At 35.0% G+C, this 18,803-nt stretch overlaps 1 protein-coding gene, 1 long non-coding RNA gene and 1 pseudogene across 2 annotated transcripts; 2 read left to right on the top strand and 1 right to left on the bottom strand.

The window, feature by feature from the left end:
- The first annotated feature begins 8,397 nt into the window (after positions 1–8,397).
- Positions 8,398–12,229, top strand: LOC120139913. Its single transcript, XR_005517684.1, has 3 exons — positions 8,398–10,555; positions 11,632–11,754; positions 11,920–12,229. It is a non-coding gene; the product is annotated as an uncharacterized LOC120139913 (long non-coding RNA).
- A 3,953-nt stretch (positions 12,230–16,182) lies between these two features.
- Positions 16,183–16,712, bottom strand: LOC120139903 (metallothionein-like protein 1). The gene is made up of 3 exons (XM_039155006.1): positions 16,556–16,712; positions 16,362–16,445; positions 16,183–16,271 (listed from the first exon to the last, which is right to left on the bottom strand). Exons 1-3 carry the CDS (start codon positions 16,606–16,608, stop codon positions 16,184–16,186), a joined length of 225 nt encoding a protein of 74 aa, XP_039010937.1. The 5' UTR covers positions 16,609–16,712; the 3' UTR covers position 16,183.
- Positions 16,707–18,284, top strand: LOC120141365 (annotated as a pseudogene).
- Positions 18,285–18,803: the final 519 nt, after the last annotated feature.

Raw genomic sequence — 18,803 nt, 5'->3', positions numbered from 1 at the left:
AACATACCAAATTTATGAGGTTCGACGAGAATATCATCTACTCCTCGGGCACCACACCGGATGCTAACTTCACTATCAACAAATATTACAACAAATGGAATTCTTTAGAATTCCCAAAGTGAGAGAATGAAAAAAACAAGAGGAAGAGAGAACTTGTTTTTGGGATGATTTCTAATGAAATACTTAGGAGTTTTAAGGACTAAACTTATAAATAACCTAATATTTTAGGGACCAAAGATGAAATTACCATATGCAAAGTTGGCCACCTACCAAAGATAAATTTTTCAATAAGTTGGTCACCAACCAAGATGAAATTCTCATGTGAAAAGTTGGCCACCTACTAAAGATAAATTTTCCAACTTGCCAAATTTGATTTCAAGCCAAACATAACAAATCTCCACCTTGGCTTGAAATTACCAAGCCTACTCAACTTCTTCAACTCCCCAAATTTGATGTTGTGCCTCTAATTGTGCTCATAAGCGCCACACACCCGAAGGTGTTCATACTTTCAGGATGTTAATCAAGTTCAAACAATGATTGAACTTGATTAGTGTTATTACCTTGGTCATCATATCTGTAGGATTTTCTGCTGTCGTAATTTTCTGAAGCATAATCTTTCCTTCTTCAAAGATCTCCCGCATAAAGTGATACCTCACATCGATATGCTTAGTCCTTGAATGGTAGACTTGATTTTTTGCTAAGTGAATAGCTCTCTGACTGTCATAATAGAGACTAATGTGACTTTGAACAACTCCCAAGTCTTCCATCAACCCGTTAAGCCAAATTGCTTCCTTCACATCCTCTGAAATTGCCATGTATTCTGCCTCTGTAGTAGACAAAACCACCGTAGATTGCAAAATAGACTTCCAACTTACTGGGGCTTTAGCAAAAGTAAACAAATACCCAGTAGTTGATCGACGCTTATCCAAATCACCAGCATAGTCGGAATCAACATATCCAACCATACACTGACAAAGTGTTTCATCCTGTTCAAATACTAAACCAACATCCATGGTTTGTTAGAGATACCGTAGAATCCATTTCACAGCTTGTCAATGTCCTTTTCCAGGATCATGCATGTACCTACTCATAACTCCAACTGCTTGTGAAATGTCAGGACGCGTACACACCATTGCATACATCAAGCTCCCAACTACATTAACATATGGAACCTTTTCCATATACTCTCGTTCTTCGTTAGTTTTAGGAGATAACTGAGAACTAAGTTTCAAATGAGAAGCTAGTGAGATGCTTACATGTTTGGTATTTTCATTCATGCCAAAACATTGTAATACATTTCTCAGATACTGCTTCTGAGTTAAAAAAAAGCTTCCCTCTTTGTCTATCTCTGCTTATCTCCATACCAAGAATCTTCTTGGCCTCACCTAGAATTTCATCTCAAATTCTTGATTTAACTGGGCCTTTCATTTTTCTATCTCTTTTGACTCTTTGAAACGATCAACATATCATCAACGTACAAGAGAAGATAAATGAAAGATTCACTTTTGAGCTTTTGCAAATACACACAATTATCATATTTGCTTCTAGTGTACTTTTGCCTCCTCATAAAGCTATCAAATCGCTTGTACCACTGCCTCGGAGATTGCTTCAATCCATATAGCGATTTATTCAGCTTACAAACATATTTCTCACAACCACCATCTATGTATCCTTCTGGCTGAGTCATATAGATATCCTCTTCTAAATCGCCATTCAAGAAAGCCTTCTTTACATCAAGTTGAGCTAGCTCTAAATTCAACTGTGTTACCAAGGCCAATAATATTTTAATGGAGGAATGTTTCACAACAGGGAAAATACTTCATTGTAGTCGATTCCCTCCTTTTTAGCGTAGCCTTTAGCTACCAACCTTGCCTTGTAGTGAACATCTTTCTTTCTATTAGATCCATCTTTCTTTGCAAATACCCACTTGCATCCAATTGCTCTTTTACCTTTCGATAATTGTGCCAGTTTCCAAGTGTTGTTCTTTTGGAGAGATTGCATTTCTTCATCCATGGCACTTTTCCACTTATCATTTTCCAACCTTTGTATTACTTCTTGGTAAGTGATATGGATATCATCATCAACAACTAGAAGAGCATAGGCCATCATATCAACAAATCGAGCAGGTCTATGAATTTCTCTCCTTGGCCTTGTAACTGCAAGTGGTTCTGGTGTCTCCAATGGTTCTTAGGTTTAAACCTCTTCATCTTCTGATTCTTCTATTGGATTTGAAGAATTAGTTGCATCAACTTCTCAGATCATCGTCTGCTGAAACTCCACCTGTTTTGGAGTATGCTCCACCTACTGTGGAGTACTACTTGTCTAGACAGCTTCATTTGTTACCTTATTTACTAGGGTAGATTCATCAAAGGTAAAATCTCTGCTACAAATTATCTTCTTGGTGTCTAAACACCAAAGGCAGAATCCCTTCACTCCATGGGTGATTCCCATAAAAAGAGTCTTCTTTGCTCTTGGATCAAGCTTGGATTCCTTCACATGATAATAAACAGTGAATCCAAATACATGTAAGGAATCATAATCAGTAGCAGGTTTTCCAGACCATACCTCCAATGGTGTTTTTCCTCCTATCGCTGATGATGGCAGACGATTGATGAGATGGCCAGTATATGTTACAGCCTAAGACCAAAATGCCTTACTTCACCCAACATTAGACAACATACATCGAACTTTCTCCAATAGTATTCGATTCATACGCTCTGCCACCCTAATCTGTTGTGGTGTATTTCTAACAGTGAAGTGTCGAACAATATCATACTCATGGCAAACGTCAAAGAATGGGTCACTTTTATATTCCCCTCCATTGTCCGTCCTAAGATGTTTGATCTTTCTACCAGTATGGTTCTCGATCATATTTTTCAATTTAAGGAAAATTCGAAACACTTCATCTTTAGACTTCATCGGATGCACTCAAACTCTTCTGGAAAATTCATCTACAAAAGTTACAAAATAATGGTTTTCTCCCAAAGATGATGTCTTTGAAGGACCCCATACATCTGAGTGAATATAATCCACAATACCTTTTTTATTATGTATAGTGGTGTCAAACTTCACTCTCTTTTGCTTTCCCATAACACAATGCTCGCAAAAGTTCAATTTGCAAGCCTTTGCACCTTTCAACAATCCTTTCTTTTCCAGTATGTCCCAACCACATATGCCATAACTGGGTTGTGTCTAAATCACCTCCGGAAGCTGCTGTAACTACTCCAATAATTGTACTACCTTGGTAGTAATACAAATTATTTTTCCTGATGCCCTTCACCATCACAAGTGCACCAGATGTGACTTTTAAAACTCCATCTCTCATAGCGACTACTGAGCCTTTGGATTCCAAGGCTCCCAACGAGATGAGATTTTTCTTCAAATTGGGCACGTACCGGACATCGATTAGAACTCTGGTTGATCCATCTTGATGCTTCAATCGAATTGAACCTATCCCAACATTTTTACAAGCATTATCATTGCCCATATAAACAACTTATGCATTTAGTTCTACTAAATCGGAGAACCACTTCCGATTAGGGGACATATGATAGGTACAACCCGAATCTAATATTCATTCATCTGAATGGAATGTTTTTGATGAAGCAACCAATGATATGTCAAAGTCATTTACATCATGCTTTGCAACACATGCATCTGAAGCAGCTTTTCCTTTCTTCTTTAGCTTCAGACAATCTTTCTTCCAATGGTCTTTCTCATGAAAAAAACACATTTATCTTTTCCCAGTCTGGACTTCGACTTCGATATCCTTCTCCACTTTGGATTTTGACTTTTCGAGCAATCTCTTGACACAATGGCCTCCGCTTCTTCATACTTGCTCTCCTTCTTGGTTTTCTTTCTAAACTCATAACTATACAAAGCAACAGTTACATCTTTAAGGGTAACATTATCCTTACCATGAAGTAACGTTGTCTAAAGGTGCTCAGATTCATCTGGAAGAGATGACAACAACATCAAAGCCAAATCTTCATCTTTGAATGTTTCATCCATGCCTAATAAGTCTGCCACTAGCTCATTAAACGCAGTGATGTTTTCATTCATACTGGTGTCTGGTTGATAATCAAATCTGAACAATATTTTCTTAATGTGGAGAAAATTCTGAGAGCTTTTCTTTAGGAATTTTCCTCCAATGCTTTCCACATCTTACTTGCATAAGTCTCGTTCTTGTAGCCATACTTCTGTTCCTGGAAAGACAAGATCGAATCATGTTGCACGCCAAATGATTGATTGTTCCCCATTCTTTCTCGTCCATATATTCGGGTTTTTGTTCCTCAATGGCAATGTCTAGACCTTGTTGGAATAAAGCTTCTAACACCTCGCCTTGCCATATGCCAAAATGATCGGATTCATCGAACAACTCCACCAAGAAATTTGCATTTGACATCATCCTCCTCACCGGTCCAGATGAAGAGCTTGATGTCTCAACTGATCGTATTTGCCATTTTAATTCTAACAAACAATATTCAATAGCACGAATTGTATCTTTTCAACAATAGGACCATGAGTATAACCTCAATCGAAGCTCTGATGCCAATTGTTGGGGAAACTGGGTTATTTCTCACATGAATGTAGTTTTAAAATTGACCTAAAATGTCAAGATCAAAACCACCAAAGGTTGCATAGCGGATAAACCCGTCAAACTATTGAATACTGAAACACAATGGAAAAATTGAATAAAGAACAATAAAGGAGAGAACACACCAAATTTACGAGGTTCAACGAGAATATCGTCTACTCCTCGGGCACCACACCGGATGATAACTTCACTATCAACAAATATTACAACAAATAGAATTATTTAGAATTCCCAAAGTGAGAGAATGAAGAAAACAAGAGGAAGAGAGAACTTGTTTTTGGGATGATTTTTAATGAAATACTTAGGCCTATTTATAGTTGAGTTTTAAGGACTAAACTTATAAACAACTTAATATTTTAAGGACTAAAGATGAAATTCTCATATGCAAAGTTGACCACCTACCAAAGATGAATTTTTCAATAAATCGGCAAATTCGGGTGGTATAGGAGTTAAAAAAAGGTTCAAGCAAACGGTGAAGCGTTCCTAATTAAATTGGCATTTGGCTTGGTAACAGATGCGAACCAGCTGTGGGCTCGGATTCTAGTAGCTAAATACAAGATTCATGAATCGCTCCCTGAAACAGTTGATAGGCGTTGTTATTCACGGCTATGGAGAGGCATATCGATAATCTGGAATAATTTTAGGGAGAGTGTAGTGTGGATCCTTCGGGATGGTTCCACGATTGATTTTTGGTATGATTCCTGGCTTGGCGATTTTGGCCTGTTAATCAATCATGACAGCCCTCAAGATGATCTTCCACCTAAGGGCACCCATGTTAGTTCGATGATTGACTTGGTAGGGGAGTGGGATTGGTCAAGATTTGGGAACCATGTTACGGATGTAGTTCGGCTTTCCCTGGCAGCAGTGCGTCCTCCTCTATCCCATGTAGGATCAGATACGGTCGGTTGGAAATTTGATGCAAGGCGTCGGTTTTCGGTAGCCCCAGCTTATAAAGAACGAGTACGGGAAAGTAATGCTGAAAGCGACGGCATCATGGAATATTATTAATACTTATCGGGGATTACCTCGAGCTAAGATGTTATTGTGGACCATATGTAAAGGGCAAATTTTATCAAATGAGGAAAGAGCTCGCCGGCATCTCACGTCGGACGCAAGTTGTCCTCTATGCGGTGCTGCTGTTGAAAGTAGCTCCCATTTTCTGAAGGAGTGTTTGATTGTTTCAGCGTCGTGGAGGGTGTTGATAAAGCCGAACCGGCTGGAGGAATTTATGTGAATGGAACTGACTGCTTGGGTGGATAAAAATCTCCGCCAACCTGCTTACTTCCCGCTGATGGAGGAAGATTGGGATATTCATTTCGGACTGATAACGTGGTGCACCAGGAATCGGCGGAATCTAATTATCTTTATTAAGGACCGTTCCGTTACTGAAGGGATCGTTCAGCGAAGTACCCGTTTGAAGGAGGAAGTGGTTCGCGTGATTCAGAGCAGGTTATTGAAGCAACTAGAGCAGGGAGGTGCTGTCAACCGAGAAGTTTGCTGGAGTGCTCCTCCATCCGGGTGGGTGAAATTAAACACTGACGGAGGACGGAGGAGTGATTCGGGTTTGGCTACCTGTGGAGGTGTCTTCCAAAATCCGGATACTGCTTGGATTACGGGGTTTTCGCAGAAGATTGGGGTTTGTTCAGTGGTCGATGCGTAGCTTTGGGGCGTCTTTTCTGGTTTATCTATCGCGTGGGAGAGCGGCTTTCGCCAGGTTATTGTTGAGTCGGACTGTATGGAGGCAGTTGCTGTGCTTCAAGGGAATAGTAAGGTCGATGGAATTTTCGTCGCTGGTGCCTCACGTTCATGATCTTGTTCGAAGAGATTGGCGAGTTCAAATAAAGCATATTCCGTGAGAGTGTAATCGGGTTGCTGATGGCTTGGCACGTATGGTGTGGAGCACGGATGGAAACTTCTACAAGTTTTCAGAGGTTCCAGCAGTGGTTTCAACCTTGGTTCAATTAGATGGGCGTTGCATGAGAATTAATTAAGAGCCTTGCTCTTCCTTGTATATTCAAAAAACTACTTTTAATAATTTTTTTAAAAATATATGTACACCATTGTCTCATTAAATGTGAGTATTTTGATTTTTAAAATCGTTCCATTTAAAATATCCTATTAAAAAATCAACAAAAAGTAACTTTATTTCCCTTTAAAATAGTTGGGTCTCATATTAAAATTGAATTTGGACTTGTAGGTGGGTGGTGCTCTCAAGTGGAGCTCCATGGTGATTTTTATGTTCTCTATATCCTGTCTTAGACATGATTTTCTTAAAAAAAAAAACTAGTTCTAGTTTGGTTCTTTAAATGCATGGATGTGCTGAACTTGGACTTGGGTGTGAGTGTCAAATACGGATATGTCTTCCCTAGTATGTTTTACATGCTGTAGAATTAACTTTATTTAAGATATACAGATTGATTTAATGCTATAGTGTTATTGCAGCCTGTGGTTAGACTGGGTCTTGGGAATCAAGCATGCAGTGTTGGCTTTTGTCATTTTTTGTGTGTTGGGGGGGGGGGGGAATGGGAAGGTAGTGGTGGGAGCAACTTCAAAATCTCATTGCATACACCTCAATCTTGATGCTTGGGAAAAACCAGAAATGTCATGGTGAAAGAGGTTTCATTGTTGTAGATATGGCGCTTCCCATTCTGGCTGAAAGGAAAAAGAAACATGTGGTTAACCCAAGAAAACAAGAGGTCGACAGATGCATAATGTGCTTATCAGCCTGTTTCTTTTACTTTAACCTCAACTTATTTGCATTCTTTTTATCTATAGTTTGAATTCTGGTTAGGCCCTCTGTAACAGAATGTATAGGTTGTGCAAGTTTGTAAACGGGTGTTAGTTAGGAGGTAGTTGAGTTAATAGCTACTATAAATATTAGTGTAAAGGATCAGTTTAAGTAATGTGAAATAAAACTTTTTTCTTTTCTGTTTTCTACAAATCTTGTTATGGTATCAGAGAATATTGCATCCTCGAATTGAGAGGATTCGATCGAATTGAGAGGATCCGAGTCAGCTTTTCAAGAACGATGATCCGAGCAGCGAGTATTACATTCATCCCAATGAAAATCCATCGCTTGTTCTAACTTCCGCCTGGTTGACTGGAAGCAATTACCATAGTTGGGCGAGATCGATGCGCATATCCCTAATCTCCAAGAACAGCTTGACTTCGTCGATGGGTCGATCAAAGCACCAAACGAAGCTGATCCCAAATATCGCGCGTGGTTAAAGTGTAACAACCTTGTTCTTCTTGGTTGCAGCGAACCCTAAGTTCTGAAATTGGGCAAAGTGTGATGTGGATCGATTATGCGTACGATCTTTGGGCAGATCTTTTCGACAGATTCTCTCTAGGGGATTTGATGAGAAACTTTGATTCACAGTAAGGTATGCTTACAGTAACTGCTTACTATACTTAATTGAAGATAGTTTGGGACGAGATGTGTAATCTAAGACCCCTGAATGCGTGCAATTGTTCTGCGAAAGAATATAGGACACAAGATTTTATTCGTAAGTTTCTGAAAAGCTTGAATGATAGTTTTTCTGTTCAAAAATCTTAAATTCTGATGATGAAACCCATGCGATCTAATAATGAAATCTTTGCTATTGTTGTTCAGCATGAGAGGTCTGTTAGTGTTTCTATCTCTGTCAGTGAGTCCAACATCTTGCTTGCTGGGAGATATATGCATGGAAATAAGAATAATCAGCTTGATGATTCAGGGGGTGGTCATAATTTGTTGTTCAGCATGAGTGGTCTGTTAGTGTTTCTATCTCTGTCAGTGAGTCTAAAACCCATGCGATCTAATAATGAAATCTTTGCTATTGTTGTTCAGCATGAGAGGTCTGTTAGTGTTTCTATCTCTGTCAGTGAGTCCAACATCTTGCTTGCTGGGAGATATATGCATGGAAATAAGAATAATCAGCTTGATGATTCAGGGGGTGGTCATAATTTGTTGTTCAGCATGAGTGGTCTGTTAGTGTTTCTATCTCTGTCAGTGAGTCTAAAATCTTGCTTGCTGGGAGATATATGCATGGAAATAAGAATAATCAGCTTGATGATTCAGGGAGTGGTCATAATTTGAAGAAATTTTTTAATGCTGGTGAAAAACCCACCTGTACATATTGTGGTATCTATGGACATTCCATAGATAAATGATATCGTAAACATGGTTTTCCACCTGGTTATAAGAGTTCTAATAGAGGACAGACCAGCAAAGCAAGTCAGGTTATTACTTCTGATAGTCAAGAACCTATAGCCTCTAATTTTTTTTAGATACAAGGAATGGATCTTTTTCTTTTACTAAGGAGCAATACAATAGCTTGATGTCTTTACTGCAAGAAAGAGAGGCTACACAGAATTTAGCATCTCAAATCAATGCTATTTCATCAGTCTTTGATGCAACTTCAGCATCATGAATCAGGTATGGTTTTTGCTTGTTCTGGTCAGATTTCTAAGGATAAATGGATTGTAGACTCAGGAGCTACAGATCACATTGTCAATTCATTTCATTATTTTCAAGATGCTTATCCTGTTAATGATAAGTTTGTTAAACTTCCTAATAACCAGTTAGCTAAAGGTACACACATAAAAACGGTTAAAATCTCTTCAAGTTTAGTTCTCAAAAAAGGTGTTTTACATACCTGGCTTTACTTTTAATTTGATTTCTACTTCTCAGCTTACAAGGGATGATTATTGTTGTTTAATTTTTTTTCCTTTGATTCTTGTGTTATGCAGGGTTTGAATCCTTGAAAGATGATTTGTATAGCTAAGCTGCTTGATGGCCTCTATGAGTTAGAAACATGTGCTACTCAATATTCTTCTGTTTCTAGTTGTAAAAACTTGAATTTAGATCTTTGGCATAATAGGCTAGGACATCCTGCTAAGCAGTGAATGAAATTTTTTTCTCAGTTGGACAATGATGTTTCTATTGATTCTGTTTTTGAATGTGAGACTCATCACTTGGCTAAGCATAAGAGACTTCCTTTTCCTATTAGCAAAACTGTTATCGCTTCTTGTTTTGACTTAGTTCATATGGATGTATGGGGACCACTTTCTGTTAAAAACATATATGGTCATACTTATTTTTTGACTGTTGTAGATGAAAAAAGTATATTTTTTGGATATTTACTATGAAAGCAAAGTTTGAGGTAAGAAAGTTAATAGTTGATTTCTATAATTTGGTAGAAACTCAGTTTTCTGTTAGAATTAATTTTTTTAGAACTGATAATGCTAAGGAATTTGATCAAGTAGATTTATTTAAGGAGAAGGGTATTGTGCATCAAAATTATTGTACACACATACCACAGCAAAATAGCGTAGTTGAAAGGAAGCATCAGCATATTCTATCTGTTCCAAGGGCATTAAGAAATCATTCTAATCTTCTTCTTATTTTTTTGGATGGATTGAATCTTACATTATGTATTTCTTATTAATATTACACCTACACCAGTGTTAGATAATTTGACTCCTTTTGAAGTCTTAAATAAAAAACGGATTTTGAACCAGCTTAAGGTGTTTGGATGTTTAGCTTTTGCATGTCTTACCTAAAGCTAGAACAAAAATGCATCCTAGAGCTATTAAATGTGTTTTTCTTGGTTTACCTGAAAATATAAAAAGATACAGGTTATATGACCTAGACAGCAAATTTGTTTTTGTTTCAAGAGATGTTTTTTTACTGAAGATAAGTTCCCTTTTAAAGAAAATACAGTGTTTTTATTCTTCTGATATTGTTCTGCCAGCATATCATAATGATTTTTTGTTGAGAAACATGTCTGCTGCAGGTGTACCTGTAACAAATTCCTCTTCAACTAATACACCTACAGCAAGATCTTTTACAAATCCTTTCACTAATGGGGATCACAACAATGTTGCTGGCATGCCTACAGATTCATCACCAGTAGCTCCGAGGATTCTACCTTCTCGTTCAATCCGACCGTCTAGAAGTGTTAATTTACCACAAAGGTATAAGGACTTTGAAGTTTCCATGCCTAAAGCTAGGACTTCCTCTCACATCTTGGCTTGGGTAGTGTCTTATGACAATTTATCTTATAAGCATAGATCATATGTTTAGTGATTCAATTCTTGATGAACCTAAAAACTATCATCAAGTTGTGATTCATGAATGCTGAAATTAAAGCTCTAGAAGCTAATAATACTTGGGACTTAGTTAAACTTCCTGAAGGTAAACAGACTATAGGTTGTAAATGGGTGTACAAAACAAAAATTAAATCTGATGGTACTCTAAAAAGGTATAAAGCTAGGTTGCTTGCAAAAGGATATACTCAAAAATCTGGAATAGAATTTATTGACACTTTTAGTCCTGTTGCTAAGATTACTACTATTAGGACTCTCTTGGCTGTTGATACAGCAAAGAAATGGAAATTATGTCAATTGGATATTAATAATGCTTTTTTACAGGGAAACTTGCAAGAAGAAGTGTATATGGACTTACTTCTTGGTTTTTATTCCAATAAACCTAGTCTTGTTTGTAAATTGAACAAAAGTTTGTATGGCTTAAAGCATGCCATTAGGAAGTAGAATGAAAATTTGACTAATGCCTTGCTTACTCAGAATTTTACTCAAGTTGCTTCTGATTCTTCTTTATTTTTTAAGGGAACAGGTTCTAAGTTTCTTGCTTCAGTCATTTATGTAGATGAAATTATTCTTGCTAGTGAAGATATGGAAGAGGTTAGTAGGGTTAAAACTTATTTGCATGATATGTTCAAAATTAAAGACCTGGGAGATTTAAAATTTTTCTTAGGACTTGAAGTTTCTCACTCTAAAACTAGAATTAATTTGTGTCAAAGGAAATATTTACAGGAAACATGTTTTTTAGGTTCTAAACCTATTTCAACTCCTATGGTTACAAATAGTAAACTTGCTAGAACAGAAGGTAAACCTCTTTCTGACATTACTGGATATAGGAAACTTGTTGGTAAATTGTAAGTATCTTACAAATACAAGGACGGACATTGCTTATGCTGTGCAACAGCTTTCTCAGTTTTTTTCATTTCCTACTGAAGCTCATTTGACTGCAGCTCGTAGGGTTCTTCGTTATTTGAAAGGAACTCCAGGGCAAGGATTGTTTTTCCCAGCAGGAAATGATCGAAATTTAAGGCTTTCAGTGATTCTGATTGAGCTTCGTATCCTGATTCTCGAAGGTCACTGATTTTTGTGTTTTTCTAGGTTCTGCTTTTATTTCTTGGAAGTCTAAGAAACAACAAACCATTTCTCGTTCCTCAAGTGAAGCAGAGGATCGAGCTTTTGTGAAATCCGGTGGCTTCAGTTCCTTCTTAATGATCTTCATATTCCTTTTGTTCCAACAGATCTCTATTGCGACAATCTTTCAGAGAATCTTGTCTACCATGAACGTACAAAACACAGAGAGATTGATTGTCACTTAATATGCAGAAGCTGCAACAAGGAGTCGTCGTATTAATGCTAGATTCATCTCATAATCAGTTGGCTGATTGTTTTACCAAAGCTTTACCTACAGCTTACTTTTTAGAGGTCTACTCTCAAGTTGGGCATTCAAAATTTGTATGCTCCAACTTGAGGGGGGCTAACGGAATGTATAAGTTGTGCAAGTTTGTAAACGGGTAGTTAGTTAGGAGGTAGTTAGAGTTAATAGCTACTATAAATATTAGTGTAAAGGATCAGTTTAAGTAATGTGAAATAAAACTTTTTTCTTTTCTGTTTTCTAGAAATATTGTTACTATGAACCACCGAGTTTTAAGATGGTTTGTTTGAATTCGAACCGAAACCTGAGCTTACTTCAAATACAGTTTTGTTCCCCAAACAAGTAAAAGGAAATCTACATATAGTTTATTTATTTTAATGATGTTTCCTATTTAAGGTTTTTTGAACTAATAATACAATGGATTCACAAAGACATTAGTGGAGAGTAGTTAACCATATTAATATCCATCAACATTTAGTGTGATTTAAATCTCAAAGTTTATCCATGTTTTCTTAGTATAATTATCGATATTCGATTTGTTGATCAAATCATTTGAATTAAATATTATAGAAGTATACTATGTGGACAACTTTCTCAGCCTACTATTTTACATTCACAATAACAAGATTCAATTTCAAACTTTATTTAAAAAGTCCAGTACTTAATCCCTCTAGACCAATTAATTGGTACACGATACTATATATAATATGCTCACTAATTATTTGAATTTTATTGTGTGAATTATGGGTCAAAGAAGTAGTAAATTAACTTGTATATTGTACATGATACCATTATCAGTACAAGCGGTCCGACGTTTCTAATGTCGAAATATCAAGTCACTTGGAGTCAAAATGGTTATCAGTGTTAGCTGCCAAAGGTGTCATGATATTCATTGCCTTTGATCTTTGTCAAACTTAATTAAACAAGTTAATTTTACATTCACAAATCACTTTGTTTTATTAATTAATTCAACTTTATTCTTTGTTTGGTGCAATGAATCTTGAAAGCTTCATTAACTAAAGATATGCTTTATGGTTCTTTCATCGTGTAATATTCTTCTCTTGTCCTTTAGGCATACTTATAAATACATAGCTGAGAACTGTCATTCTCTCGCCCTATTCTCTCGAACACACAATTTTTATTTCTTCTCCCAAACCATGAACGAAGAGCTCTCCAATGTATATTTCTATGTCTCTCTAAATGTCAGTGTTACTTGTTCCACTCTTTCATATCTTATGCTTTCTTTTTCTTTTTCTTTTTTCTTTAGGAAATCATATTCTTTCAGGTCAACGGGAGATGCCTCTCCTGATTCAAGAGATGTCTCTTCATTATGAGCTGATTTTATGTTGTCAATTTCTAAAGAACCTGAACAAACATTCAAAAACTTCATCTTTTCTGAATTTCTGAGAATTCCAAGCAGACTTAAACTACTCAAACGCGCTGAAATCAGATGATTTTCCACTCGCTTCATCACTTTATCTAGAGTCTCCAAAAGTTGTTATGCGTTCGGTGTTTTGCATTCTTTATCTTTATGACCGACGGCATCAGCTAAATGTTGGTCATCAATGATCGATATTTATTGTTTTATTTAATCTTATAATATTGTATATTTTTTTCTTATTTTTAATTTTTAATAACCATGCATTTATGTCAAGTTTTCCTCTATTTTTATGATACAATGTCTTTTGACTTATTTTCAATCGTTTGGTCGTTATCTTTTTTATCTTTTTTCTCAGAGTTGGATTTAATATTGCCACGACTAATTAAGGTGACCCTTATTTATTATCGTACTGATTTTCTCTACTATGAATCTTCGGATTGAGTTTGGATACATTTGTATTCATGGACAGCTTTCTCACGTCGTTCTTTAGGAAGTCACATTCTTTAAGGTCGATAGGAGATAATATTGAAGGTACAAAGGAAGCAGGAGCAGTTCCTCCACCGACTCCATTTTCTGGAGACGGTAAAAAATAACTAGAAGCTTTTGTTGGGAAAAGACTTGGAACCAACCGATTCTTTGATCTTTCTTCAACGGAAGAAAGAACACACAACATTGATCGTGGAACAGCTTTCTAAGACTCTAGAGAGAAAAATGACAAACTAAACGAAAAATCATTAGATTTCAGCGTGTTTCATGAGTTTAAGTCTGCATGGAATTCTTTAAATGTTTTCGAATTCTCTTTCGGGATTTTCTGCCTCTCTTGATTCAAAAGATGCCTTTCCGTTACAAGTTGATTTTACATTGTTAGTTTTCTAAAGAATAACCTGACCAAACATTCATAAACTTCATTTTCTTTGAATTCCTGAGAATTCCAAGCAGACTTAAACTACATATTCGCGCTGAAATCAGATAATTTCTAGCTTGTTTCGTCAATTTATCTAGAGTCTCCAAAAGCTATTATGCATTCGGTGTTTTGTGTTCTTTCTTATTTATCTTAAGACGAGCGATAACATCAACTTTAATGTTACTCACCAAAGAACGATATTTATTGTTTTATTTAATTTTATTATATTGTATCTTTTGGTTTTTTTTCTTCTTATTTTAAATTTTTAATAACTATACATTTATGTCACATTTTTCTCTGTCTTTATGATGTATTTTTTCCTATATTTTGGCTTGTTTTCAATCGTTTGGTCGTTATTTTCATTTATCCTTTTTTTTCAGGGTTGGATTTAGTATCTTCATGACTAATCAATGTGACATTTATTTGTTATCGTGTTGTTGATCTTCACTGTTATGGATCTTTATATTGGATTTTGATGTATTTGCGTTCGTGAATAGTTTTCTCACGTCGTTTTATTCTAACTTGTAATTTTTCGGTGGTTTTTTAATAGATTGATCTCTTTTTATGATTTGTTTGTCAATGTAATCAGATTTGTTCGTATCTAATATTTATTCGAGTTTATTTAGTTTTATTTTTTAATATTTTTCTTGTATGATCCTTGAGTTATCTTAAGTGACTAATTTCTAGTATTAATAATTATAAAAAATATTATTATGATGTGTTTAGTTTATTATTATGATTATAAACTTTTACTGTAATTTGAATATTTTATATTTTTAAATTAAATTAGGAAGTTCTATTATTCTTATTATGATTATAAAATTTTACTGTAATTTGAATATTTTATATTTTTAAATAAAATTAGGGAGTTCTATCTTGTCAAAAAGAATTTAAGAGGTATTACACCATCGTGGTATAACTTAAAAGCTTCATGATAATCACATAAAATTCTGATTACTTAAATATTTTTAACTCGCATAATATATTTAACTTTTATATTTGATAATGAGTGATGCATTCGTTCTCCTAAAAGTTAAAAGAAAATAATTAAAAGCATTTAATCACACTCAATTAAATTAGACCCACAAATTACGATGAGGCAATATATCACATAATTTTAAAGTATGATTATTTGTTAAACATGTCACATTATAATTAATTCAAATTCAATTGCGACTTTTGAAATGCGCCCCTTAAAAACAAACATAATTTTAAATTAATAAATATAAAAAATCAAACATAAAAGAAAAAAATAAAAACATAAATTAATGGAAGGGCAATAGATATAGATTTCAGACAGAAAATTTGATACATGCAAAACCAGTAGCCAATCGCTTAATCTTAAAAAAAAACTATAATTATTAGCTACTCCAAAAAATATGTTATTATAACTTTTTATTTCTCTTAAATATTTTTCTGAATATATTTAATAAACTTAAAATGGTCAATCAAAACTATTCATGTCACCAAACTTACTTATTGTTTCTTAGATTGACTAAATTACTTGTTACGAAAATAGATTTTTTTTTCTTCATAATTCAGGCTGAATTAAACAATATAAATTCGATTCATTTTAAATTTATTATTTTTTATTTAAAAGGGATAATACAAGGAATAGCAGCAACAGCCACTATTTTATAGGATTTAACAACAGATCACCAAATCAATAGCAAAATCCTTGGAAGAAGGGAATTGCAAGAAATCATGGCTGTATTATTACACGACAACCTTCTATTAGACAAGACACGAAACACATATGACCATAGACCCTCGATCCATCCTTGAAAATCTTAAATATTATTGCAGACCCTGTCTTGCTGCTTTTATATATGCATGCCTCCATGGCTAACAGTTGCATGGATCGCAAGTGCAGTTTGATCCACACTTGCATCCGTGTCCTGATTCAGTGCTCATCCCCGACACTTGGAAGTTCCTGCAATAAGTAAATCATTAATAAAACATCAAAACCAAACATTTGCTATGCTTTTAATAATTTTTTTGAAGTTTTAAGTTCGAAACAAACATCTTCACTGGCGCAACCCCGGAGATGATGATGTCGGTACTAATCGGCTTCTCTGAGAATCCTAGGTTAAGGTTCCTGCTGCATCTGCAATATCAAAAAGCCTATCGTTCAAATTCGATTCATTTAGGATCCTAATTATTATACTGAAATTCATATCTATGTATAACAAAAAGCAAGAATCGAAAATAACTTACGAGCAGTTGTCACCGCAGCTGCAGCTAGAGCCGCAATTGCACCCTGAAGACATTTTGTTTTCTGGAGAAAGTGAAGGAAAGAGCAAGAAAATTTCTAAGAAATCAAAACACAAAAGCAAGCTCAAAAGTCAAGGGTGTGTTTGGATGATAAATGTCGATCGGTATTTATAGTGGAATTCAAGTGAGGATGGGTGAATGTCAACCGTACATGTGGCAAAATCTTGGATCATTGCGTCTTTGGAATTGTACAAGTGCATCAGCCTCTCCCTTTCCCTTGTGTTCATACATCAAAATAAGATGATTATCATAAAAATAGTAAAAACGATTCCAATGCACATGTATTTGATATTTAAAAATTTAGGAGCTATTTGATATTTGTTTAAAATTAACATTTTAAATAATTTATTTTTAAAATTATACCATTTAAAATATACTATTGAAAAAACCAAAAAAAAAAAAAAAACTTATATTTCCCTTTTTACTTTTATATGTCTCACTCTCTTACACCTATCAAAATAAATAAGTCAATTCTATTAATCAACTTTTAATGATAGTTTTATGATTTCACTTAGTCAAATATATATCATAAAACCATGTACATAATCAATATAAGACACAGATTATGGGATGGATGGAGTATTTGATAATAAAAAATAGGATAAAATAAAGTAATAGTCACTGAATTTTTTTAAAACTTTTATTTAGGTCTTTTAATTTTTAAAACTTGCAATATAGTCCCCTAACATTTAGTCCATTTGCAATATGGTCCCCAACAGTTACGTCGGAGACCATATTGCAAACGGATTAAATATTGAGTGATCATATTGCAAAACGGACTAAATATTAGGGGATTAAATTGCAAGTTTTAAAAGTTTGAAAACCTAAATGAAATATTTAGAAAAGTGAGTGACCATTACTATACTTTACCCTACTTTTAATTATTGATTTTGTCTTTAATTATTATCGTGTTTACGTTAACGTTTGGTTTGTTACTATCATTGTTTACGTACGAATGATTATGTGAGATTAACTTTTTAAAAAGCATATAAATTTTTTTAAAATTTTTTAAAAATAATAATAATATTTTAAAAAATATATATTAAAATTTAAATTTTAAAATATTTAAAAGTATTTATAATACTAAGAATAAGAAATGAAAATTTAAATACTAAATCAATAATATAATGTTTTAAAGTAGCAAATTCTCCACTGCATGTATAAACCACCACTGTTTCTCTTTCCTTTTCCCCTCAAGCTTTAGCCATGGTGTAGCAGTACCAAGAGAGCAACGAAAAGAAGAGACCCGTCTTCTTCATCAACGACCACCAAGACATCGTTGTCGGAATCCTCAAACGCCTCGACGGCCGTTCCCTCGGCGTCGCCGCCTGCGTCTGCAGCCTCTGGTGCAGCGTCGCTCGCAACGACTCCCTCTGGGAGCACCTCTGCTTCCGCCACGTTTCTCCTCCACCTTCCAGCGTGCGCTCTGTCGTCGCTGCGCTGGGTGGCTACAAACGCCTCTACATGGCTTGTGCGAGGCCAGTGTTGAGCCGACTCGGGGGGGGCTTCTTCTTGGACTCGCGACGGATTCCAGCTCTCCTTGTCTTTGTTCTGCGTTGATTGCTACGATAGACTCGGCGGCGTTAACAGAATTAATAGTAACGGAGGCAAGGTCCCGATGGAATCCTCACGGTCGTCTCTAATGTTCCTTTGCAAGCCCCTCAAAGTTTGATTAATCGTCGCCTTTTCCCTACTTACTTTCATCTTGTAATTTTTTACTGACATAATTATTCGTATGTCAAAAATAGTTATTTTTATCAGATTTTGAGAAAAAAATTAACATTATTTAAATAAAAGTTTGAATATGATAAATAAATAAATAAAATGAAGTTAAACTTTGATTTATCTCAATTCCACATATAATTAACATATAATGTGATTATTGGAAATTAAATAAGGATAATTATTTATTTATTTTACGTCAGATAATTCGTGATAATGCTTTTTTTTAATTGTTCATTAGCTAATTTAAGATAAGTTATGGTTATTGATGTCATATATTTCATGGCACACTCAATAATTTGCGTAAAAGTTTCTGTTGAAATGTAGTTGTATAAATTAAAATATGGGTAAAGTATAGTAATGGTCATTGAACTTTTCTAAACCTTTCATTTAGGTCCTTCAACTTTTAAAACTTACAATACAATCCCCTAATATTTAGTCCGTTTGCAATTAAAATAAGGATCTACTT

Source organism: Hibiscus syriacus, unplaced genomic scaffold (genome assembly GCF_006381635.1).
Source record: "Hibiscus syriacus cultivar Baekdansim isolate YM2019G1 unplaced genomic scaffold, ASM638163v2 tig00002237_pilon, whole genome shotgun sequence".
NCBI classification, from domain to species: Eukaryota; Viridiplantae; Streptophyta; class Magnoliopsida; order Malvales; family Malvaceae; genus Hibiscus; species Hibiscus syriacus.
The sequence above is the reverse complement of the archived record's forward strand: the minus strand, read 5'-3'. Positions and strand labels throughout refer to the sequence as shown.